The sequence below is a fragment of the Salminus brasiliensis genome, chromosome 12 (assembly GCF_030463535.1).
Source record: "Salminus brasiliensis chromosome 12, fSalBra1.hap2, whole genome shotgun sequence".
Classification (NCBI taxonomy): domain Eukaryota; kingdom Metazoa; phylum Chordata; class Actinopteri; order Characiformes; family Bryconidae; genus Salminus; species Salminus brasiliensis.
The window spans coordinates 39,165,774-39,192,785 of NC_132889.1; the positions used below are offsets into that span (position 1 = coordinate 39,165,774).

The 27,012-nt window shown below is 43.9% G+C and overlaps 1 protein-coding gene across 2 annotated transcripts in view; it reads left to right on the forward strand.

Moving 5' to 3' along the window:
* The window catches only part of csnk1da (casein kinase 1, delta a), a 50,220-nt gene extending 28,342 nt beyond the window's left edge, over positions 1-21,878 (forward strand). Inside the window, exons 4-11 of one of the 2 annotated variants that reach the window (XM_072693918.1) lie at positions 5,328-5,476; positions 6,150-6,378; positions 6,752-6,922; positions 7,500-7,648; positions 8,486-8,654; positions 10,164-10,276; positions 11,600-11,674; positions 19,652-21,878. In XM_072693918.1, coding sequence (XP_072550019.1) covers positions 5,328-5,476; positions 6,150-6,378; positions 6,752-6,922; positions 7,500-7,648; positions 8,486-8,654; positions 10,164-10,276; positions 11,600-11,632 — 1,013 coding nt within the window. In that variant the 3' untranslated portion in view covers positions 11,633-11,674; positions 19,652-21,878. The remainder of the gene's footprint in view (positions 1-5,327; positions 5,477-6,149; positions 6,379-6,751; positions 6,923-7,499; positions 7,649-8,485; positions 8,655-10,163; positions 10,277-11,599; positions 11,675-19,651) is intronic. The other variant, XM_072693917.1, reaches the window with a different exon arrangement.
* The last annotated feature ends 5,134 nt before the right edge of the window (positions 21,879-27,012 follow it).

Genomic DNA, 27,012 nt, shown 5'->3' on the forward strand with positions numbered 1-27,012 from the left:
AATACAGCCAATCAGGGTACAGATACTTTACATATCGTAAACGTACAGTAATGTTTTTTTATAAGGAAAAGAAGTTGGTGTAGAAATGAATTGAGTTTTGTTTATTAGCACATGCAGATATTTAGTAATATTATAATAATATAAATGATCATTATTAAACATCTATATACATGTTATTTTATTTCTTAGCCCATGTGCTGACCTGGCTGGCTCCACTCACTGATCCAAACACAGAGATTAAACTCAGCAGTAGAGCTGGCACCTGAGGAAGAGCAGTTCAGTAGTGTCTCTTGGAGGGTCCTGCATTTTCTTACGGAGTTATTGTGGTGCTCTCCTTGTCTTCTCTGGGGTTTTAATTACAGTAACAGCCCTGCACATTAAGTATAATTCTGGTTTGGCTGAATGCAACTAATGTAAATAATTTAATCATGAAGTGTAGCAACTAAGAAAATACTGGCACATTAAACATATTTCCCCCAAATCTGTTAAATTTAGTAAAAAGTGTTTATATAAATATAAAAATGAGAGCCTGTGCTGGTTGTTGCACATTAATGTCCATAAATTAGAGAAGTGAATATGAATGAGGGTCCTGAATGATGTTTGTAGTTCCCTTTTAAATACCCCAGGTGCCTTTTATTGTAGCTGGGTGCATGCCAGTGGCACTGGGGGCATGGCACAGTTCCAGTAGAGGGGTGCGGGGGGGTGGGGGGCTTGTACTCCCCTCACTAGCAGCAGCATGACTGAACATGCAGAACATTCACACACAGTCTCTCTCTCTCTCTCTCTCTCTCTCTCTCTCTCTCTCTCTCTCTCTCTCTCTCTCTCTGTCTCTCTCTCTCTCTCTCTGTCTCTCTCTCTCTCTCTCTGTCTCTCTCTCTCTCTCTCTGTCTCTCTCTCTCTCTCTCTCTCTCTCTCTGCCCCTGTTTCCTCCCTCTTTGGTTTATTTTCTCTCTACAGTGTCTCTCTCTCTCGCTCTGTGTGTGTGTGTGTGTGTGTGTGTGTGTGTGTGTGTGTGTGTGTGTGTGTGTGTGTGTGTGTGTGAGATCACATGGTGAGTTGTGTCCAGATGGTGTGTGCTAGGGAGGGAGGGGGCGGGGCCTCTGAGTTTCTCCTCCTTAACTGGGTCTGCTCTTTCGCTCCCAGCCTTTTCAGCACAGCATCAATATTCATTCCCTCACAGCTGAGGGGAGGAGATCTCTGACCTCACTTCCATTCCACTACAGTTCCTGAGGAAGCCATTCAGTGAATCAGTGAATGTCATCACCCCTCCACCATCATTTCATTATTTATTACCAACGTTCAGAGTCTTCTTCAAACATACGCTGAACACGGTAATGTAGATCAAGTGATTACGCAGTGATGTCACAGACAATTAATTATACACCAAACCCTTTTCTATTCTTTACATTTCACTGATTTTTTTTTTTAGTATGTCTGGATTATTATTATTTTTGTATTTTAATAAAAAAAATGTAAATGTAATAACTGTAACATCTCACTTTTTATTTATTTATTTAGTTTAATGTTAACTCAGCAGCTTCCAGACGCATCCGCTCACTGTGTTTGTTTATTTGAACAAGCTCAGGATTAAAGTCCAGACGAGTGTGTTGTAGACTAGGGTGGCTCGTGGATGGAGGTTGACCCAGACTGGGGGATATATTTACTCTTCTGAGCGCGCTCAGAAATAGCTGACCTGGAAGATGTGTGCGCTAAAATGCTGAGCAGCAGCTCTGTGCTGTAGAAGGCACTGAGCACACGCGCACAACTGATCAGTCAGCAGCTGCCCCGATGGGCCTTCCGTCTGTGCCACCAAGTATTTGTCCATACAAGGGGTGGAAATGGCTCTGTACCTCCAGACGCTCAAAATACCTATTCTGGTTAATAATTAGGATTACGCTACAGTATGTCCAAGTGTTTATGGACTCCCCTTCTAAAGAAATGCACTGAGTTGCACTCATTGCTGACACAGCTTGTCCAGTCCCTGTGGAGAAGTACTGCCAATAGAATAGGAGCGGTCTTGAGCGCTACCACTATGACCCGGTTTAAATCCAGAGCCATGCCGTTTTGCCACCAGCAGCCGGAGTCTGAGAGAGCACGATTTTGCCATGCGCTCTCATGCAGCGTGGTGGGTAGATGGCGCGCTCTTCCCTAATCACTCTTTAAGCAACGTTGGCCGGGGGACTAGGGGACTGGGTGGACTGCACAGCTGTTCCACATCGGCTACGGTTCTGAAAAGGTGGCTGGCTTTACGTGGGTCAGGAGCAGTAATGAGGGGAGCGATGAATGGGTGGGTTAATTGGCGGTACCAAATTGGGAGGAGGTGGGCTGGTGATCATCCACCATCCTGACCTCACTATCGCTCTCGTCACCGAATGCAATCAGTCAAATTCTCACGGCAATGCTCCTCCTCCAAAATCTAGTATAAAGTCTTCTTCTCTGGACAGTAGAGACAGTTACTCCAACAGAAGCAGGATCAACTCTTTTAATACCCTTAATTAATTTCAGAAGAATCCCAGAATGACCAGATGTCCCAATACTTTTGTCCGTATAGTATATCTCCTAACGTTCTCAGATAACGACACTGACTCAATTAGGCCGCATTACGCTGTATATATTACCTGTGAAGGCGCCGTGTCAGCTGGCGTGTCAGTGGCTGAGACATGGCTGCAGGGGCAGAGGGGGCAATCGGTGTAGAGCAGCGGTGATGGTGTTGCTCTGATCTGATTGGTTTTCTGCTCTCCTGCTGAGGAGGCCTTTATCCTCTCCCCCAGCGTCGCCTTCAAGGTCGCCCCGCAGTCGTGCTTTATAGCCATAGCTTTATATCTTCTGCCTGAGCGGACCAAGCAGGGCCGGTGGTTTATACGAGCCTGACCACCGCGCGGGGTTTTATCACCCTGTCGTCCTTAAACTGAATCAGACCTCCTCTCCTCTCCTCCCCCACCACCAGCTGGAGAACATTACCTACGCTGGAGGTCACCTTCACTCTCCGGGTATCTTACAGCCCAAAACGAGAAGACAACAATCGCTGGTAGTTCAGCCTGTGGGTGGACTGAGAGACTGTACAATATCAGTATTGGGATGAATTGCGTCTCCATTCCTCTGCAGTAATCCAGCGGTAGGCTGCAGGCGCAGACACCAGGCTGAAGGCCGAACTGTCTCACTGTGCAGCACAACCTCGAGTGTTAGTGTTTATTCCACAGTTCGGTTTATCTTCATTAGATAAACACTCGGCACTTCCTCTCAGCTCAGGCTGCGTTCCCTTCCATAGGGTCCCTCCCTGAGCAGTGCCTTTGTATTCGTGACACACTGATCACATGACTTTAGCTAATGGAGCTTCAGATGGGTGAATCCCTTAATTCAGGAAGGTGTCATGTAAAAGGCAGTGTCGCAGTCTTGCCCCTTTTTTGCTTTTTATTTTGATTATTATTATGATTATTAAGTGTTTACAACGAATTTCATTATCAATTTGTGTTGCACAATTCTGTGTTACTCGCCTTGTCATATCCGCTTACATCACCTGCAGCGCTTCGTCTACGCTGGAAAAAATAATAGAAAAATCAGACAGATTAATCTATTATTCAAATAATTTAGTTGCAGCCCTATAATGAACGGTAGCTCTGTGTAACAGGTGAATAAATGGGATTTTATGCACCTGCAGCAGGTTTGTGTTGAATTGCTTTTGATGCTTTCTGATGACCTTGCATTAGGGCTGGATGATATAAATATAAAATATATAAATGATAATACCTGATCACAATATTTTTGTGATACATTATCACATCAGTATCGACACTTTTTCAGATCCTCTCCAATACTGAAGACATCTGCTGCTCTTCCTCTAATGAAGCCAGTCTAATGACGCTGTCTGTAATGAAACCTGCAGCTGATTAGTGTTTATTAACACTAACAGTCTCCTCCATAGGATTAAAGAAGCAGATTGTGCATCACAATACGATAAAATATCGTCATATTGCCCAGCTCTACCTGCCAGCTGTTTTAACCCCAAGTCACGCAATGACTGTGCAGTGATGAGCAGTGATCAAAGCTCCCTAAGCAGTTTGGCGTTCCTTTCGAGCTGCACGCTTTCAGTACCTCTGGTTAGCGGGAGATGTGTTTTCTCGGTGCTGCGTGTGTTGCTGGCTTTTAGCTCACAGTATTGAATTAATTACATTTTATTAGAATTATTTTAAATACGTATGTTTTCGATGGCTTTAAGTTTCATTTTACACTCTGGCTGTTCCTTTTTAATTACTGGTTGCTGTTAGTTAACAGGCGGACTGACACAGATGTGGAGTATCGTTAGTGTATTGACCAGTGATGTTGAGGCCATACCTGGTCTGGGTTTGATTACGTTGCAGTACAGTCTTGAGTGCATGATGGGTATGGTCAGCTCTACAACCCTGGACCTCTGCAGGGATCATAAGCAGAACAGAATTAGCCCAATTCTAGAGCGCTGCTAAACAATTACTAGTGTGTAGTAAGTGCTTACTGAAAAGCTCCTGTGGTTAATTTCATTATTAAATACAAATCATTTTTCTTTGATGTATTTATTTATTCTTGCGGGCACACTCCGGACAAGCAGCGTCTTTTATAGCAAAATTACAGCAAAACTAGGCAGACCGCTCTTCTGATGGATCATAGAATTAGAGGCGTTGTGTGGGGCTCTGAATGCACTACTCTGGTCCTTTCAGGAACCAGCTATATTAAAAGATCACAGTATTACTATCAGTAATCCATCAACGAGGACAATGGATGTATTGGAGTTAAGCAGGCTTTATTTGATATTTATATATTATGATTATTATTAATTATATTTTTGTTTTTGAGCAGATAGTACAGGGCCTGCTCTTTTTCCTGTAGCTAGTGAATGCAGAAGGCTGCCTGATGGCTGTATGACATGTTTGCGTAATACATGCTGGTACGGTATAATCTGCCTGTATTTACATTCCTCTGTGGACAGGTTTGAGTCTGCACTTAATACTTTTATGTTGGTTTTGGTGTCAAAATGACACATGGCATATATGTGAGGATTTTATATTAGTAAATAAAGATGTGTTCATAATCTGCTGACCAAATAGATCCAGTTGACAGTCCGTCTGTATTGGCCCGTGTCTTCATATTTAACAATTTGAATGAAATCTCGATTCATCTATGCTGTAAAATGTTTGCAGTGGAAATGCTGTTTTTTTTTTTTTGTTTTTTTTTCCTTCTGAGGTCTTCAGAAGGCGTAACATTGACATTTTAAATCGAGTATCTAATATAATCCCCCTCAAAACAGCTTTTTTCTAATTGTATTTTTCTCCCCCTCCCTTTTCCTCTTCCCGCAGTTGGGATCCCCACAATCAAGTGGTGCGGCGCTGAGGGCGACTATAACGTGATGGTGATGGAGCTGCTGGGTCCGAGTCTGGAGGACCTCTTCAACTTCTGTTCCCGCAAATTCAGCCTGAAGACTGTTCTGCTGCTGGCTGACCAGATGGTAAGGCTGCAGGCCTGCTCACCCGCGTCCACTCCTGTCTGTAGATCACGGCTCTTAATTACAGAGGGCTTCTGCAGCGGAGTGGCTATTAAAGGGGCTGGTCTTGGTGTTGCCGGATCGAGTTTAACTGTTGTCTTTCCTGCTGTTTTACATCACTGCTGTATTTCCTCTTTCGCCTGCTGGCTGATGCAGCACTGAGGGCCAGAGGGCATTTTAGTGTGAAAGGACATATTGTTCTGTGTCAGTCACTGGATCATTGCCTTATTTGCACTGTTGTGTTTGCATCATAGCAACATGTTCTCTCGCTGTGTGCCGAGCGGCGCACTCCTTAACTCCTTCAGCTTTAGCATGGTGAACATCCTACAGGATGAGTGAGGGAACAGGCGTTTATTGTGTAATTCAGGCTGTACAGGATAATGTGACACTACTTACTACCTCATCACTTTTCCTTTCACTTGCTTATTCCCTTATTCTCTCTTGTTTGCTCTTTGTATTTCTCTTACTGTTTCCTGTTGATCTTGACCCCTCATATTCTCTTTCCCCTCTATTGTTCTCTTTGCTCTTGTGGACGCTCTTCTCTTGCTCTTGTCATTGTCTGTGTCTCATTCTCACCCTCTTGTTTGCTCTCAATCTCGCTGACTCCCTCTGAACCTGTCCTCCGCTCCCCCCTCAGATCAGCCGCATCGAGTACATCCACTCCAAGAACTTCATCCACAGAGACGTGAAGCCCGATAACTTCCTGATGGGCCTGGGGAAGAAGGGCAACCTTGTTTACATCATCGACTTCGGCCTGGCCAAGAAGTACAGAGACGCCCGCACGCACCAGCACATCCCCTACCGCGAGAACAAAAACCTGACCGGCACTGCCCGCTACGCTTCCATCAACACGCACCTGGGCATAGGTACCCTCAGAAACTCTGCTTTTACTTTGTGTACACCTTACACAAGTTCACTACTGCTGTAAACACTTAACTGACTTTATAATGGGAGTAAAGTCTGGGTCCAGTCAAATCATTCTTTTACAGTAGGCTTGCACCATGTCTCTTGTTGCTTTCCCCAATATTAATCTAGTTGATCTTTAATATGTAATAATAATAATAATAATAATAATAATGGCTCACTAGTGAGTTTTAAGGTAATTGGCTAAAGCAGTAGAATCGCTAATAGAGAATTCTTGCTCCTGCTTCTATGGTTCAGAAGACTCTTAATTACCAGCATCATTTTAAGTGCTAGTGCCTTTTCTTGACATTTTCTGGTGTCCCTTCCTCCCCACAGAGCAGTCCAGAAGAGATGATCTGGAGTCTCTTGGCTACGTGCTCATGTACTTCAACCTGGGCTCTCTGCCCTGGCAGGGCCTGAAAGCTGCCACCAAGAGGCAGAAATATGAACGCATCAGTGAGAAGAAAATGTCCACCCCCATCGAAGTCCTGTGCAAAGGATACCCATGTAAGTTAAGTTTTTAGCTGGAGTGTGTGATGAGTACTAATCTATCATTCTTCTGTACTGTCAATATTAAAAATATCTATAGTATTTTGAATTGATGGAGATCTCGTCTGAGTGAAAGTGTAGAGGGGTGTTCCTGTCTGATAGGACTGTGTGGGTATTTTAGGTAACACAGTGCTTGACTGGGGCTTCTACAGCGGCACAGTCCCACAGCAGGAGACACCTCAGTTTTCTAAAGCTTTTTTCTAGCTGGTCTTTAAATGCAGTAGGGTGACAATTAACAGGGAGCTACAGTACAACAGTAACTGCCAGTGAGTGCTGATGGCCAGGGCGGTTTGTAACTGGTGGTATGTTGGTTAGGTTTACAAATGGGCTTCATTCCTTTAATCCACACACTGCCCTCATCCAGAACTATCAGAAAAATAAAAAAAAACAAAAATAAAACAAAACAAACACCTAAATATTTTATCATAAACCTGTTATTTTTGCTGTACCCACTCCTACTTTCTGCTGTGATCATATAATGATATATTTATTATTTTGAGAATTGACTCTCGCTGTTCTTCCTGTCCTCTCACAGCTGAATTTGCCACGTACCTCAACTTCTGCCGCTCCTTACGCTTTGACGACAAACCCGACTACTCTTATCTGAGACAGCTCTTCAGGAACCTCTTCCACAGACAGGGTTTCTCCTACGACTACGTGTTTGACTGGAACATGTTGAAGTTTGTGAGTATCCACAAGCAAAGGTCTGATTGTTCAAGAGTGTCCCATGATCTAGTTGTGATTTCCCGCTCTACTAAACCTGCCGTTTAACTACTGTGGAGCGACATACATAAACTGCTTTTTTCTGAGTCCTCCATGAGCTTTGTTTAGGAACTAAAAACAGTTGATTTATTTTTACACCGTCTGTGATTACCTCTTAGCTGATTGTTGCTGTGACTTTGACTACTATGTAAATGGTCTCTGTTCTGATCGCTGCCAGTTATTCTCATTTAGAAATCAGTCAAGACTGAAACTCTCCTTATAACTGTAAAGTAGTGCTGGGCGATATGGTAAAAATACTATATCACAATATATAAAGACTTTTTTCACGATACGCAATATTTATCATCGTTATATTGCCCCGCTCTGCTGTAAAGTGAATGGGCAGAGCTAAACTGCTGTATTCTGAAATGACAGATATTGCCATTAGTGCACTTTAGTTATTTTTAAATTAGTGTACACATCAGCCTGTTTTATTTAAATAAGAAAGCAAAGTTTTAATTTAACATATGGGCCCTTGGTGCTTTTTAAAATGCATCATAATCCCCCCGACGAATCTTTGATTGTAACACTACTTTTAATCAGGATAAATGCAGTTCTCTCTTACTCATCACATTTTTGTGATGTAAATATATTTCACAAATAAGCCATACCCAAATAGTTAACCAGTGGTGCAATCTGGTTTCATGATTGAAAAATTTGGAAAAAATTGGGGAATTTACACCCTTAATCCATATTACTTGGTGAGATTGTTGGCCGTTGTGTGCCCGTGTTGGTGACCTGGTCCGTCGTGGTGTTCAGGGAGCGAACAGAGCAGCAGAAGATGCCGAGCGGGAGCGCAGAGATCGAGAGGACAGACTGAGGCATGGCAGAAATCCAGCAGCCAGGGGCATGCCCTCAGCCTCCAGCAGACCCAGAGGAACGCAGGAAGTAGCACCGCCCACACCCCTTACCCCAACCTCACACACAGGTGAGCGTTCAGCCAGCATGGTGTTCTGTGTAGTGGCGAAGTTAGCTGGCTGTGTCTGAAACGGTCTTATTGTATTATATAGTGTGCTGTGTTGAACTAGGTCATTTGGGCTTTGGCTTAAACGCCTATTCACAATGTAGTGCACTTTGTTGGGCTATGTCTGAAACTGTGCCCTGCCCACAATTGTGTGGGGTAATCCATTTGGGAGTCAGCTGCATAATTAGTCACTCCCTTCAGAGTTACATCTCTCGTTGGGCAGCTTTTTAACCGAAAAGGAGCCTTTGGCTGGTCTTCAAAGCCATACATCATGATGTACTAATAAAGATTGAAGAATTTTTAAAACGGGGTTAGTGAGGCATGCCGACCCAGCCTGTGCGTACGCCAACCAGCTTTTGCCAACTTCAGACTAGTAACAGGCCGATCAGACAGTGTTGCATAAGCTAACTAGCCAGCAATAACCATAGGATCGGCTTTTAGTAGCAACAGTCAACTACAAACAGGAAGATTGGTTTTTGGGATTGGAGTGTGTACATCTGGCCCATCTTCAGTCATTTACACTGAACCGGTTCATTTCCTGCTGTAGGTTTGCCACTTTCAGTCGCAGCTTCTACCACCAGTTGTTCTTTGAGTTTGTTTGTGTTCTCAGCTGAGAGGAAGTGGTAAAGCATAGCACACGTACCTCTTAGACAGGAAATCACATGATGTCAAGTGTTGTGTTGAGAGGAGAGCTGATATTTCCACATTTATCAGGTGATGGAAGCGTGTGGGGGACGGTCGTGGACACTGTTTTCGTGAGCATGCTCCTGACCTCTTTGGAAATGGTGTTCTAATGATTTTGATCAGTTCTAGTAACTGATTAGTTATGGTCTACAAACTGAAATGGAGATTTCTAATGTGATATGGAAGCGTCATAGCTTGTTCCTGATGTCCTTGTTAAAATGCGCACAGCTGCCTACAGACAGATCAGCTTTAGGGTGTCGAGACCTGATTCAAACTAAAGTGGTAGTTTGGTAAAATCTAATGCACCCAATTTCCCCCTTTTGGGATGAGTTGAGGTTATGTTGGAGTGATCATCAACATTCTGACCTCAATAACACTTTTGTTGCTGAATGCAATCACATCCTCACAGCAATGCTCCTCCAAAATCCAGTAGAAAGTCTTCTTCTCTGGACAGGAGACAGTTACTCCAACAAAAGCAGGATCAGCTCTTTTAATACCCTTAAGTTTAAACGAAAAAGGAAAGAGCAGGTGTCCCAATACTTTTGTCCATTTAATGTAGCTTTACTGTCTTGGCACACTGGTTTTAATCGTAGATTGATCTTAAACTGGGGTCTGTTTTGTGAAGCAGGAGTTCTGGTCAACCCTGTCCGGTAGGGGAGTAACTGTCGGGCAGTTTGGGCTTAGGTTATCCAGCTTACTGAGGAAATCCTGCTTTGTGAAGCAGCCTGCTGCTGTCTGTGCTCGGCTCCGTGCTAATGCTGATGCGTTTCCTGTCGTTTTGTGTGTCAGGAATGGAGCGCGAGAGGAAGGTCAGCATGAGATTACACCGCGGCGCTCCAGTTAACATCTCCTCGTCTGACCTGACCGGCAGACAGGACACTTCACGGATGTCCACGTCACAGGTAAAAGCCCTGCTCGGGTGGTTTTGTGCTGTAAAGCATTAGCATCGCTCACATCCTCATTAGTGATCTGTAGCTGGAGTATTTCACCCACCGTCTGGCTGTGCTAGTCTCGGAGCTTGGTGTTCTTCCATGGCTCCCCATCACTGTAGCACTTCCTCTCTGAACGCAGTCGATTCGGACTCGTGGAGATGGGAACAGTGCTAGGGAGCCGTCAAGGAGCACTTTTCAGATGCTGTTTGGCATGAAAATGCTGGGGCCGGCTCCTGGCTTTAAAAGCTGCTAGCATGCAGAGTTAAAACGCTGGTGGGTTCAAATCAAGGCCTTATATGTGGTTTAAAACGTGCAGTTCACCGTGTAAAGTGCTACGGCAGCTTTCTTTAATATGGGAATGATCAAAAATGTGCGAGAGTCATTGACATGTTTGAGAAATGTATGGTCCTTCATCTAATCTGGACCCACTCTCAATGTGTCCGACTTGCCTTCAGTGCACTGATTAGTTTAGATTTCTCAGTGGGTGTGTCTTGGAACTGTTTTTTAGATTGTATTTGCATAGCTGCTTTTAAAAATGCTAGATTCTGCATTCCTGCAGAGACCTGCAACGGTACTGCTCTATAAATATCTCTTCAAAATCATAAATGCATATTTCTGTTCTTTTTAACAAACTTTCAGTTAAATTTTAGTTCAGACTCAGCTTTATTTCTCCAGGTATCTTCAGGATTTACAATACAGACATGGACAAGTATGTAAAACTAACAAAGATGATGAATACATCATTACACTTAAAAATCCAGAAACAGATTCATCTTAATATAGTCACTGTCAGAACAAAATCGCCGACATAAATAAGGAAAAAGGAAAATTATAATAATAATTGTCTGTAATGTTAGTTTAATTTCTATTGATTTTTGCCTCAATAAATGGCAGGTGTATTTACGTTATTCACATTTCAGACACAAGGTGGTCCAAAGACATTAAATAAAATAAAAGCGAAAGAAACTGGTTTAAATTAATAATGTAAAGTTGACGAAGTTTAGTAGAAGACGCTAAAAATGAAATAGAACTAGAATTTTGCAAGAATAAGGGAGTCAAAGCCAGGAAAGCATAGCTGGCATACCTGCGTTGTGTAAGTGGAGATGGGCTTTTGTTCTGACAGTGGTGTTCTGTACAGATTGGTGCGGTTATTAATTAAAAACAGCAGTGCAGCTTTCCTGAGAGCGGTCCTGCCGTCCTGCTCGGAGCACTGTCTATAATGTGCTTTGTCACATTGCTGTTGTCTATTTCACATATAAATCTTTTTCCCCCCCTCCACCCCGCCCACCTCAGAATAGCATTCCCTTCGATCATCACGGCAAGTAGCTGCTCGCCACGTTCTGCTGTGAGAGGCAGGGGCAGTCCCGGGTGAGTGACGGTCGGGTGCCATCTTGTCTGGTGTGTCTGCACCTCCCTGCACTCAGTAAAGCCCCTCCCTGCCCTTTCCTCACTGCTCTACTGCTTCTGCCCCGCCTAGCTCCTCCTCCAGTAGAGGCTTCAGGGATACGTCATAGCTAGAGGTAGAAAAACGAGTATAGAGGTGCTGTGATCCAGCGTTCTGAAGGTGGAGGTTCTGTTGCATCAGTTTTGGGATATTATAGTCAATTATATGATCAATAAAGCGTACAGTCTTTAAAATAGTCCTTTAATAATAATAGTCCTTGGTGCCAAAGTTAGTGTGAACACTCAAATGGGGTGTTCCAAAATAATTAAGGTCAGGATTTAAAAATGTATTGAAATGTTAATTATAACCAAACAGCTGAAGAGTCCCTTCACACCCCCCCCCCCCTCCTTTTTTCATGCTGTTAAAAATAGACTCAGATCAGGTGTTTTCTGCTGACATGGTGCCAGAGCCGGTGCTTTTTAGGAATCGTATCGTATGTCCTCCAGCTTTAGAGCTGAGCAGTATCTCCGCTCAGTACAGGTATAGCTCAGTCTACGATCAGCGCGCTCCCATCCAGGTTTTAGTGTTCAGTGTAGTTCCTGGGCTGTTCGTCTGTCTGTGTAGTGAGGTTTGTGATTCTGCTGCTGACTCTGGCTTTAAACTGCATTTCCACCAACTTTTGGCGTTCATTTAGGAACTTTCCATTTGTTTTTGGTTTCTCTTGCTGGTTTGACGTGTTGGTTTCTTCCACAAAAAACATGTGTTCTGATTCTAGAAAAACAAAACTATTTTTCTTATTTATTCTCTCTCCTCCTCCTCCTCCCATCTCCCTGTTCTGCTCCTTCTATTCTTTTTCCTCCTCATCCTTCTACTTCTACTTACTATTCGTTTCCTTCGCTGCTCCCCTTTTTTTTTTTTTTTTTTTTTTTTTTTTTTTTTGACTCCTTTTTCTTTTGCTACTCCTCTTTTTTCAGGCTCTTCTCCTTCACTGTTTCCCTTTACTGACTATATATTTGTGTGTGTGCATATATTTATTTATTTCACCACCACCTCCTACTTCTCTTGCCGTTTTCCTCCTCCCTTCTCCTTGTTCTGCTCCTTCTACCCTTTCCTCCTCATCCTTCTACTTTTTGTTCCTCACTGTTCATTTTCTTTGCTACTCTCATTTTCTTGACTCTACTTTTTTTTTTACGCCTCTCCTCCTCTTTCTGCCTTTTCTGACTCCTCTCCATCGCCACTCCTCCATATTTCTGACTCCTTCGCTACTCCATTTCTTTTTCTGACTCTTCTTTTTCTTCCCTTTCCCTTCATTCACCACCACCCTCCTACTCCTATGTCCTTTTTCTCCTCCTCCTTCTTCCTGTTCTGCTCCTTCTACCCTTTTCCCCCCCTCATCCTCCGCCTACCTTTTGTTCACATGTTCCTCACTGTTCATTCTCCTTCACTACTCCTCTCTTTTGATTCCTCCTTCGTTCGCCACCTCGTCTACCTACGTCTCATGTCCTCCTTCACCTTTCCTCTTTCTTCTGCTCTGTTACTAGTACTGTACCATCACTGGTCCAGGTAGTTAACTGCACCTTCTTTTCCTGTCTGCTTTTCTTGGTTTTGCCTTTGATCTGTAGCTCATGACCTCACTGCTGTGATCCTGATGGCTAGATCAAGACTAGCAGACCAGAAATGAAGATCTTTCAAGCTTCTCAAACCAGCTGTCCAAAAACTAGCTTCGACATGGTGCTCCAACTCCACCAGCCCTGGCTCCTGGTCAGGGGAAAAGGGTACACGTCTGAGTTTGAGGTTGAGGGGATTAGTGTCTGCATGAGGCTGGGGTGCAGTATCTCACATATGTGGGATGGTTTTAGCGTTCTGTTGCGTGCCAGTTTTGCTTTGTGGGTTCGTTGCCTACGCTAATGACTCAGATGGAAAAAATTAAACCGTGTGAACAAAATAAATTCTGTGCACCAGCTGCCTCCTGTTACTCCTCACAGATGGGCCCCGGGTAAAGCACTGCTGGATTACCCTGCTCCAGTATTAACTGCATTAAAGCTCCATGGCAGCCTCAGTGTTCCAGCGCTGTACAGTCGAATGCTGCAGAACCAAAACGGCAACGCTGTGGGCTGTGCTGAAGCTCCCGTTCCAGCACAAACTGGGAGCATCGCCCGGTTCTGTAAAGCCATATTACCCATTTTCCCCCTTTACACCAGATGTAGTTGATCGGCTGAGACCTTTTTGTTGTTTCTATAGATAAATCATAGTGTCAGAAAACACAGATTATTGAACACCTCCACATGGTGTGAGGCGTGTGATCGCTTAGACGTGCTGTTAGCTCCATGCTAGCTGATGTGTATGTTCTCCCATTATGTGTAAGCTACACTAGCTATATGGACTGCTGTCAGGAGTCCCACTGCTCCACACCTTAATGCTGGGGGGTTTTATACTTCTCTAGCACACACCGTGTGTGTGCGCATTTTCATGTCTGTCAACAATTGGGCCAGCCTGAAGCAGCTGAATGCCTTCTTTAGAAGCGGCGTCCACAAACATTTGGACATATAGTATAGCTACTTAAGCTATATAGTGCTGTGTGTCTCGAGCAGGATTCGCTGTTGGAGATGGGTGGGTAGATTTAGACTGTGCCTGTAGTGATGTAAATGTGTCTACGCGAGGCAGAAGCCTGCAGAGAACTGACCATATGCCCACTCCACAGGCAGTTTTGGATCCAGTGGAAGTGGGTCAGCTTCCTTTGCGTAGCCGGAAGATTAGCGAGAGGCTGTGTTCTTCAGACTGACGCTGTAGAGCGAGGCATTAGCGGACTATCCTGTGTGGAGATGCTTAATTAAACCCATTAGTTCTACACTCAGTCCTCTGATTCACATGCTGACTAAACAGAGGTCCTGTAGGTTTGTTGAGTTTACAGCTCAACATGCAGCGTGGGAAAGAGGACTGCGCAGTGGACTATCTGCGTTTTGCCTGTACATGGGCAAGCAGTCCCACTGGCCCATCTGCTGGATCTGCAGCCATCCAATAATACCCCGCTGCAACTGCCAGGAAACTGTCTGTCTGTAGCTTTCACTACAAACTGAATGGCCTTTTCAGTGACCGGCTCAGATGGGTTCTACAGGCCCGGGTTTTACCCTTATGAAGGCTGCCTGCATGCGGGCTTTAGATCACATGCATAAACATTGAATGTGTCTAAATACATACAGAACAGGAAAGGACCTTGAAATGAATCCTACATTTGTCCCATTTAGGGCAGCATTGAGCATGGCTAGTTAAGAACACCATATTTTAATATAATTCTATGGCTGATTTTGATTCCATTAATCTTTTGTTCTCTTCATGAATATATTCTCAGTCTATGCTTATAGGAGTCCTCTATTTCGGTTTCAGTGTAAACATGCAGTTATTGGTTAAGATCATGACTACCTGAGCAAACGACCACATAATAAAATGAACAGCTTTAAAATGAAGATGTCAGAAATCTGCCGTCCTCTCCAGTTAAAAAATAATCAAGTTTGCTCTTTATTTATTTATTTATTTATTTATTTTCCCCCTCCTCTTCTATCATTTAGGGTTTTCTAGCTGAAGCATAACACATTCTTATGGTTCGTATTAATTTCAGTTTAACAATTACATTTTTTTTAATACCAGAATAAACTTAATCAGACTCTCCTCTGATGATGCAGAACGGAAATGAAAATTTAAGCTGTAAATGAAGTGATCCGCATCCATAATGTAGCTGAGCTGACATAAAGAACAGGGATTCAGATCAATCAATATCAGTTTTTAAAAAAAAAAGCAATAAAACTGAATTTAAACAAATTGAGCAGAATTACAATCTAAACTACTGAATAAAATGGAGATGAGGAATTAGTAAAGGTAGTAATAGTAACTCAAGCATACCAAAACTTGGTCAGGTTACACCCTTCAGCTCTGCCTTGGATTAAACTGTGCTGAGCTGTTCAGAAATGCAGTGGATGTCTCTCTCTCTCTCTCTCTCTCTCTCTCTCTCTCTCTCTCTCTCTATCACACACACACACACACACACACACACACACACACAGGAACTAGGCTTTAATGTTGTAACCTGAAAATCCACCCGTGTGTGTTTTGTTGATCATTAGAATGGCACTGCTGTGCAGTTTTGCTCTGCAGCGCCCCCTGCCTGCGTGTGATGGTGACTGTGTATTTGCTTGGGTGTGTATGCCTCTCTTCTACTGCTGTACTTCAAGTGCACATTTTACTAACGGCTGCCCCTGTGTGCTCCGCATGAGAGTGAGGATTAAGCCCTTCTCTCTGATTTCACTCAGCTTCAGTTTGAATCTGCAGGTTCCTCTCTGGCATGCAGTTTGTGCTTGTGCTGTCATTTTGTAAGAAAACACTGAAGGGTGTGTGGGTGGGAGGCACACACCCATCAGAGTTTTTTTTGGAAGGAGAAAAAATATATATATATATATATATGTGTGTGTGTGTGTGTGTGTGTGTGTGTATGTATATGTGTGTATATATATATATATATATATATATATATATATATATATATATATATATATATATATATTGTGTGTGTGTGTGTGTATGTATATATATATATATATATATATATATATATATATATATATATATATATATATATATATTTTGTGTGTGTGTGTGTGTGTAATATTAGGAAGCATGTCTACATAGCAATCTAAACACATTAATGTAATCCACATACAACAGGATGCAAATCATTGAGCAGAACATTTACCCATGCATGAACTTTTCATCACAAGTGAAATAGTATCCTTTTAAATGTAATTATACTGAATTTGATCCCCCTAACCCTCCAGCTGTGTTGCTAATAGCTAGAGCTTTTTCATAGGGAAACCCACCTACATAATTAAATAGTTACACTAAACTCAAGTTTAGTGTTCTAGATAAGCTCCCCCAGTCAGAGCTGTGGTTCTACAGTGGAGGTTCTAGATAAGCTCCTCCAGTCAGAGCTGAAGTTCTACTACAGTGGAGGAGAAGGGAAGCAGACGTCTGAAGCTCTAATAAAAGCTCCTCACAGAAAGTTCTTCACCTAATGGTGATGAAGACGCTGCCTGATGCCTGAGACACTGTTCTACCAAAGTTCTGAGAAGAGTTCGGCTCTAGAACCTGCTTTTAAAATCAGATCATTAAAATGGTGGAGGGATACATGCTGCAGGGTGTTGTGCGGCTACAGAAAGTAGTCCCTAAAGAAAACTGGATTAGTTGAGATTCTCCACTATTTTACCTTCATCATCATAATCATCATCACTCCATATAAAACTTGTATAGCTTCTCTGGTGGGTTTGGATGGGAGATAAAATATGGGATGTATCTGTTGTAGTAATGGCAACTGACTCCTTTACAGTGGAGGTGAATAGAAGCAGAAATCAATTAAAATGACACAAACATCATGCTGAATTGCGGGCAAAAGTGTTTGCTTTCTAATTAAAAAAATATATATATTATCAACATTTTTGCAAAGTTTTAATCCCACTAGGTTGATGTAAGGAATTTTGTCAGCTTTTAAGAACTCTTTTGTTTCCTCTCTAATGGCAGAGATAGATTGTCGCTGCCCTCTAGAGGACAGGAGGCACACGATTGGCTGAGGCCTGAGCCCCAGTCCTCCGGGGCCTTCTGTTCTCTTTTTGCTCTGACAGGGCATCATGAAAAATGTATTCTCCCGTTCTCCTTCCAGCATTTGGTCGTCTCAGCATGACCAAATCAGCAGAGAAAGACCCCTTGATGGCTTTTAGATTGGGTTGTTTCCTCTGCTGTGGTTCGTTTGGGGGTTGAATGCACTGTTCTGAAATGTACAGCTTTTTAAATATATAGATCTGCTCATTTGAGCCCCGCCCCTCCTTTATCCAAACGCTTAATGTTCATGAGAAACACTGTTGGGGGAGGGAGGGAATCTGAGGGCAACCCCCAAAACATCAAATTAAACTATAGTCATTTATTATGCATGCACACTTAATTACACTGCTCATAAACTGGCTCTCCTAAACCCGGATCAGAGCTCACATGCCCAGAGGGGGATTCCCCTGCTTGTCCCCGGCTCATGTTTTCACAAAGCAGCTTTTTGTAGATATTAACGCAACCTGCTTTTCTGAGTGTATTGTGGGTAAAAGAACACTGATCAGCTGCATGTTTCACTGGTGAGCAGAAATCATCAATAGTCAGTTAATTACAATCCTTAATTTCCTTAATTGTGGTTTTATTTTGTTTTTTAATCGAAAAGCACACAATTGTCCTTACTTTAATTCGCTCACATTTAAGGAAGGGCTCTAGTGGGGCACAAGAGAGTGATATTAGTACCAGATCGCTTTTGGTGCTTCTCATCAATGACTGGTAGACCATACATAAACCTCCAGGTAGTGGTTTATGTATGCTTCAGAAATATTAAGCATCCTAATGCTTACACACCCTCGTCTGCATCAGGCATGCACCTTACACTGTAGCTTCAGACGTTAGAGCCGTCTGCTCTTCACGCTGCTCTGGATGTGTGTTCTCTGTGAACGATTAGCGAAATGTGTTCATTTGGCTAATTCAGGCTTCAGGGTGGCTGTTGAGAGCCATCAGCCATAAATGTGACAGACATTTGTGTAGATCAGCTAAAGGAACAGTTTGGTGAGAAATCAGATGAACGTGATTCAATCGGATTCCAAGTTCCGTCAATCTGCTAAAACATACCTGGTGTCTGATGTGAGCTGCTTAAGTTTGCAGTGGGAGATGATAACATTGCTCTATAACTGTATCACTGTTCCCGAAAGCCCGTCCCTCAGAACTCCTCCAGATCTTCATCAGCTGGTAGATGGATGAGGTTTAGGAGACGGTTGGACTGACTTTAGTCTATAAACCCAAACAGAACCAGAACCACAGAGCTGAGGAACTGGGAACCACCTTCACCTCAGCGCAGTGTGTGGTATCACTCCGCCCACTGCGCTCCAGCCTGAGGGTGGAAGAGCTCTACAGAGCGGGACGTGATGAGGATGATAGATAGAAGTAGATCCAGCTTCAGATCAAATGTGTAACCCAGATGTCATGCTGCTTTATTAAATATTATTTAAATTGCTAATGTAGTTTTCAGTTTTAATAACTGAAGATTCCGGGTGTAGTATGGAGATGAGAAAATTGGTGACCAAGTCCAGTGTATGTTAGCAATATTAGCCTAGCATCTCCTAGATACCAAACATGTCTTGGCCATGTCTAGGTCAGAGATCAGTCATGTTATCTGATTTCTCGTCAAGCTGCTCCTTTGTCTCGAATTTCCAACCTCTCTCCTGCCCCTCGCTCCAGCTGTTTAATGGGAGGAACAGTCTGGAGGAACACTCCCCACCAGAGTTCCCCCTCAGTGTGGCGTCTTTCAGCCCTGTTAGTGCTGGGCTCCTTTTACCTGCTCCTGTTGTTCAGTTCAGAATGTGGAATCCAGTATGAATTTGCAGTGTAGCTTTTAGTTTGACAGTAAATGTGGAGTAACTTTAAATCCAGTATGAATTTGCCTTGTTTTTAGTTAAGTGGCCTGATCATAATCCAGCATGAATTTGCAGTGTAGCGTCTATGCTGACCCTAACTGTGGAGTGTTTTTTTTTTTTTTTTTTTTTTTTTTTTTTTTTCCCTCCCAGTATGAATATCCCGTTTTTTTAAAAGTCTGACCGTAATGATTGAGGATTCATTTGAATCCAGTATGAGTTTGCAGTGAATTGGTTTAATGCCAGTTATGGTTATTCACTTGCAGTGTCCCTTCCATCCAGTATGAATCCACAGTGTGTTTTAATGTCTGACTGTAATGAATGTGGAGTGACTCTGCAATTATTGGTTGTACTGTTAAACCACACACTGCAGATTCATACTGGATAATCCTTGAAGTCGGTCTGCTTTGTATTCTACAACTTTTGTGATGTTTGCATGTTTGAGTATCGTGAGCGGTTATTAACTCTGTTTTCTCTCCGCAGGCCCTTTCCCGCGTCACCCCCAGTGGCCTGCAGTCCGCCGTACCTCGATGAGATCCGCACAGGCCACCAGGGGGCACCAGCAGCCCTCTATTTCAGCACCAGGACTTCTCCAGCATCTGCAGTCAACCTGAGCAAATCAAAGCCAGACAGAGACTTACTTTATTCTTTTCTCCAGAGCAACTGAATCCACTCACACACCCACACACACCAGTCACTAAGGGAGAGACGGACACCCACGCTTTCTCTCCCACACACACACACAACACACACCTTCTCACAGCCACACCTGTGCACACACTCCGAAACAAAGAAACAAATGAATAAACAAAAGCAGACGGAGCACTTTTACACCACCGTGCTCTTTCAGAGTGAGAGAAGAGATGCTGGGCAAACGTGGCCTTTCCAGCCTCTGTCTGTTTTCCACAGTCCTGGACTGTCCCACAGCCCAGCGCCAGTAAACAAATGCATACTGTACTTGTGCTCACCCTCACCTGTTGCAAAAAAAAAAAAAGAAAAGAGAAAATTAACTCCAGCAGCTCAGAGTGGAGCTGCACTGATAGCCATTAACATTAACATGCTTTTATAACTTTACTTTCCCTCTTTTTTTTCTTTTTTATCTTTTTTCTTTTGACAAAGATTAAACTCTCAGTTCTCACTGGAGGGTGTGACGTTTGCATTTAAGCTCATAAAAATGATGACACTGCAATTTTAATCACGTCAGAATCGCTAGGCTGGGTTGAATAAAAAAAAATGGAAAGTTCAGGTCAATTTTTTTGTTTTGTTCAAATCAGAATACTGCAAATTAATTATTTTCCTTAATCGTGTTTTTAGACGTCTAAGAAAAGATCTGATTTCTTCTGGGCGGACATCTAAAAATCTCTGCTTGTCTGAATGAAGCCCTGACTGGTTGATTTCCCGTGGCCGTTCGTTCTTTAGGTATTGGTGTAGTTTAGGTGTTTGTGTAGTGAAGGCCAGCCTAGGGAAGACCCGGTCTGAATAGCAGATTGTAAACACACCAATACCACTTTATCATCACACATTTAGGGTGAGTTTTTAATTGATTGATTATCATTATTATTTTTCTTCAGTCCGGAACAGCCTGGCACACTCTGTCCACTTGCCGTCTGATTTGGTTGTATTCCCTGAAGCTGCGGAAAGCTGTGAAATGCCTGTGTTGCTGCAATCGGTCGCAGGTGGGCGATTGGGTCTGTAACCGGGGCGAGTGTGTGGAGGAGTGCAGGTTCGTAGGATTAATTTTTTTCGTCTCTCTTCGTGGGGGGGTGTTTTTGTTTATAGTGTGCATGGATCATCACTCTGAGCTTCAGACTGGCATCTTGGAGCCTGGACATACGAGCTGAATTATGTTCACAACCTGATCTGTGTGCGTGACCCCTGCTCGGTTTTGTCCTTGAAGATGGAAACCGGTCCTCAGTTCCCTTTAAGACGAGATGATCTGACTTGTACCTTTTTGTTCCCTTTTTATGACATTTTTTTATTTTAATAATTGAGATTTCTCTTCGACTCTTTTATTTACTGAGTATTATCCAGGCTTTTAGCACCGCCCCATCCCCTCAGCCCCTTCCCCGGTCTCATCGTTTTTGGTTTCTCCAGGAGCTTCAGTCTGTAGAAGACTCAGAGAGGCGCTCTCAGCCTGTCCACCTTCATCGTTAGTAGAGCTTTTAGGCGTTTCAGTAGTCGGGGATGGGGGGTAGTGGTGAAATTGAACCTATTCAGTTCTGTTGTGTAAATAGGATGTTTCTAGTGATGGCGAGGTACCATTTTTACATAGCCTCTGTCTGTCTCTGTCTGTCTGTTTGTCTGTCTGTGTGTGTGTGTAGTGTGTGGGGGGAGATGGTAGTGTGTAGAGGGATGAGAGGGACTTCGTTCCAGTCTAGATTTGTTCAGTTAGTTTTTCCTCTCCGGTGGTCTCACAAACAAAGAAGAAGAAGAGTAAACAGCTCCTGTGCCGGTGAGCTCCTCGGCGCCCTCTCCGGTACACGCTGATCAGGATCAGCCGAGTTTCTGGGTTTCTCTCTTTACTTTCTTTTTCTTTTTTCTTTACTGGTTTGTTTGAGCCGGTCCTTCTGCATCACCCAATCACCACACTGTGCTGTATCAGATGGAATTATGGGAAATCTTCCTGCCCTGGAAGGTTTTTCTCCTCATTTGTATTGCCACTGTATTTGTGTATTTTAAATTGTGTAAATAAATTAATAAGTACTTGTTACGTTTCATTCGGCATCTTTCTCTGCATGTCTGACCTGCCCAGGCTGTCCCTGCTTTTATAGGGGCTGAGGGGAAACTCTGCAATATGGCACAGAACATGGGGAAACTTCACCGCCATCAGCATTATGCTGGTAGTGAAACATCAGCCTGGTTTTGCAGCTGCTGTTTTAAGGTAAACGTGGGATGTCCCGATCCAGTTATTTTCTAATTGGAATCTCTAAATACTGAGTATCAGATGATACCGATCTGATCTGTGTATAAATAATCCAGCCCTACAGTTTAGATCAGACGAGCTGCTGATTAACGGGTTCTCGAAAAACCCTTTTTCAGTCTCCGTTTCTATGATCAGACTTTCTTACTAAATCTGATTTAGTTTAGTCAAGACTTTCCTAAAAATGACTTCTAGTGTTTAATATCTTATAATCCAGTCTGACCAATCAGCTCCCAGCTGCAGTCCAACCAGTTCCTGTGTGTGTAGTGGGCCACACTCTGGACTGGTATCTGTGGTTGTTGGTCTACTGGTGTCTTATAACTGGTTTATAGTGTGTGTGTGTGTGTGTGTGAGAGATTGGGGTCGTGTGTGTGTTAGCATTAGCGTTAGCTTCCACTCAGTTCTGAATGGGTTCTTCAGTGCTGGTTTAAGAACGGAGAAAGGCGAGTGAGCGGTTCTGCGGTTCTCCCGCTGGTAAAACAGCGCTTCAGTGAGAGTTTTATAAAGGGTCAGATATTATGATCTGTTTTCAGGTTCCACTGTAAAATGGCTCCACACTGCAGAACCTCAACTCCTTTATTTACCCTCTGAGAACGTCCGCACTGCTGCAGCAGCCGGCTGGGGGTAATGGCTGTTAATGGCGGACACCAGATGGCGCTCTGAGCACCGTGGTTTGGACAAAGACTTGGAACTGGATTAGGGTTAAAATAGCCCATACCTGATCCACTAAAATATGCCAGCATTGGTCATACCAAGTAAAAATGTTACATAATGCTGTTAAAAGTTTAAAAGTGTGTGAATGGATTTGCAGTGTTCTGTATACAGTTGGGTTACAGTTATACAACTGGGAACATACACTGCTCCAAAAAATAAAGGGAACACTCATAACATCCTAGATCTGAATGAATGAAATATTCTCGTTGAATGTGCGGACAAAATCACACAAAAATAATCAATGGAAATCAAATTTATTAACCAGTGGAGGCCTGGATTTGGCGTCACACACAAAATTAAAGTGGAAAAACACACTACAGGCTGATCCAACTCTGATATAATGTCCTTAAAACAAGTCAGAATGAGGCTCAGTATTGTGTGTGCCTCCATGTGCCTGTATGACCTCCCTACAACGCCTGGGCATGCTCCTGATGAGGATCTCCTCCCAGACCTGGACTAAAGCGTCCTCCAACTCCTGGACAGTCTGTTGTGCAACGTTGGTGGATGGAGCGAGACATGATGTCCCAGATGTGCTCAATCGGATTCAGGTCTGGGGAACAGGCGGGCCAGTCCACAGCTTCAGTGCCTTCATCTTGCAGGAGCTGCTGACACACTCCAGCCACATTAGGTCTAGCATTGTCCTGCATTAGGAGGAACCCAGGCCCAACGGCACCACCATATGGTCTCACAAGGGGTCTGAGGATCTCATCTCGGTACCTAATGGCAGTCAGGCTACCTCTGGTGAGCACATGAAGGGCTGTGTGGCCCTCCAAAGAAATGCCACCCCACACCATTGCTGACCCACTGCCAAACCAGTCATGCTGAAGGATGTTGCAGGCAGCAGATCGCTCTCCACGGCGTCTCCAGACTCGGTCACGTGCTCAGTGTGAACCTGCTTTCATCTGTGAAGAGCACAGGGCGCCAGTGGCGAATTTGCCAATCCTGGTGTTCTCTGGCAAATGCCAAGCGTCCTGCACGGTGTTGGGCTGTGAGCACAACCCCCATCTGTGGACGTCAGGCCCTCATACCATCCTCATGGAGTCGGTTTCAAACCGTTTGTGCAAACACATGCACATTTGTGACCTGCTGGAGGTCATTTTGCAGGGCTCTGGCAGTGCTCCTCCTGTTCCTCTTTTCACAAAGGCGGAGGTAGCGGTCCTGCTGCTGGGTTGTTGCCCTCCTACAGCCTCCTCCACGTCTCCTGGTGTACTGACAGACACAGCAAACCTTCTTGCCACAGCTCGCATTGATGTGCCATCCTGGATGAGCTGCACTACCTGAGCCACCTGTGTGGGTTGTAGTGTCCGTCTCATGCTACCACGAGTGTGAAAGCACCACCAACATTCAAAAGTGATCAAAACATCAGCCAGAAAGCAGAGGTACTGAGAAGTGGTCTGTGGTTCCCACCTGCAGAACCACTTCTTTATTGAGTGTGTCCAACGCTCACTGTCCTCAAACCCAGACTGAAGACCCTCCTCTTCTGAGAGGACTTGGGTGAAGAGTAGAGTGTTATGGTCTCAATATTGACTTGTGTTTAGTAGAGTCTAAGATTAGAGGATCTGAATTTTAGTCTATTAAAACTAGCTGAGGTTCTTCTTCAGTAAACAGTGAAGCTCTTCTTACAGAAGAGCTTCACTTGTTCTTGTATGAAAATTTTTCTTGTATGAAATTATTATAAGCCACCACCTCACCACACCATAGATTTCCACTGCAGCTGATTTAACATGGTTAAAATAACAAAGGTCCTGAAGAGTTCTCAGAAATTCAAAGCCTGTAAATTGCTGTTCATTCAGAGTGGGGGTTTGGTGCTGCATTCTAGATAATCTTACTCAGTCAGAACTGTTCAGTGGAACCACTAAAAGCTCCTTCAAAGTTCTTCCAATGCAACGAATTACACTAAAGCTAGCGTCTAGAGCTGCGGTGGAGTCCATCCAGCATCCTGAAGTGCTTATTCTCTGTGTGGATCTCTGGGTAAAGCAGTCCAGGAGCTGAACCAGTGCTACCCAGAAGGAGAACCAGGAAATAAACAGAGGAGGAGGGTCTCACTGGTGGGCTGGATGAGAAGTGGCCATGCTTACATTTCACAGAGTGGCCAATAGAGGGTGCTAATGTTGCCAGTGCTGACTGTTCCTCCTCTGAAGAGCTGAGCTACAGTATCCTCCTGGCCCACGCAGTCAGCACTCTATAGAAGGATTTACAACTTATTGACTGCATAATGTAAATAAGCACAGGATCATTTTTTTTTATTATTATTTTTAGTTTTTGTACATACACTATAATGCCAAAAGTATTCACATACCCGTCCAAATCACTGATTCCAGGAGTCCCAATCAGTTTCACAGGTGTATAAAACCGAGCACCCAGGCCTGCAGACTGCCTCTACACACATTAGTGAAAGAACGGGTCGCTCTCAGAAGCTCAGTGAATTCCAGCGCGCGATCTAATGGATAAGTCTGGGTCTTGAGTCTTTGCCCCTTCTTGTTCCAGCATGACTGCGCTCCAGTGCACAAAGCAAGGTCCATAAAGACATGGAGGAGCCAGTTCGGTGTAGGAGAACTGGACTGTCCTGCACAGAGACCGGACCTCAACCTTATAGAACAGCTCTGTGGTGAGTTAGAGCGGAGACTGCGAGCCGGGCCTTCTCGTCCAGCATCAGTGTCTGACCTCACAAATGCTCTTCTGGAAGAACGGTCAGAAATTCCCATTAACACTAAACTCCTAAAGCCTGTGGAAAGCCGTCCCAGAAGAGCTGGAGCTGTTCTAGCTGTGAAGGGAGAGCCCACCTCACATTAAACCCTGAGGAGGAAGAATGAGAGTCACTCAAGTTCATAAGCGTGTGAAGGCAGGCGAGCGAATACTTTTGGCATTATAGTGTATATGCTAAGAGTAGAGATCTACTTTAAAACAGAATACCAGAGAACCACGCTTTAATATTAAATTAATGAATTATTAAAATGAATATTTTCATATTTTATAAACACAGTGTCTGAACTCCACACACTCCTACGCTACATATATTCTGATACGCTTCAACCAGCAGCGCTGTAATGAAGACAACCCATCAGTGTCACAGTCTGCTGGGCCGAGAACGGACCCCCACCCCAATAACACCTGGACAGTGGTGTCCAATGGTGGTCTCGTTCCAGTGTTTGGTATATGGGGTATAAGTGGGGCTGTTAGGAGTTTCTAATGAACTGGATGGTCAGTGTAAATTCCCAGTGATCAGCTTGTGTGTGTGTGTGTGTGTTTCTCAGTGCGGAAGGAACACAGAGCTGCTGTGTCACGTCCTGTGTTTCTGTGTGGGTGTGTGATCAGCTGGAGGCCCGAGTTCGTGCCCGATTTATCTCTGCTGTTCAGACCGCAGTGACTCAGGACTCTCTGCTGCCTGTTTGTTGCCCTCCTCTGTGCCCCCTCAGCCTTCAACAGCTTGTCTCCAGCAGCAGACTTCCTTTATATAATACACTACATTGACAAAAGTATTGGGACACCTGCTCGTTCACTGCTTCTATTGAAATCAGTGGTATTAAAGAGCTGATGCTGCTTCTGTTGGAGTAACTGTCTCTACTGTCCAGAGAAGACTTTCTACTAGAGTCTGGAGGAGGAGCATTGCTGTGAGGATTTCATTGCATTCAGCAACAAGAGCGTTAGTGAGGTCAGCATGTTGGATGATGAACACCACCCCACCTCATCATCCCCAACTCTCCAAACTGGATAGAGCTCCACCTCCATCATTCCAGAGAACACAGTGGTGACACTGTCAGCGATGCCTCTTTGACCAGCTAGCGTAAATTAAGCCTCTGCTAAGGTAACTGCTGCATGCTGGTTTAATGAATGGCTGTGTGGAATGTGGATGGTTGGTGGGTTATATGGTTCTAAGTGGCCTTAACCAAAACATACAGCATTAGCTTGTCTGTAGCGTATTTTAAATATTTATGAATATCCATTACTGTGATAAACAGGCGAAACACACCAGCCCGGACTGAAAGCGTCAGCTGCTTAAGCTTTTGGAAAGGCGCTGAGGCATAATGAGAAGTGTAGTGTCTGTAGTTCTGTTCACTGATAGGATAGAATGGACTAAATGGGTCTAATGACGGCCCGGCAGAATACGCCGTGATACAGCACATATCCACTGAGAAACACTGCTGTGCAAAAACAGGCCGACAGACACAGGCAGCAGTAAGCCTTCATGTTACTGATCCTGACACACATG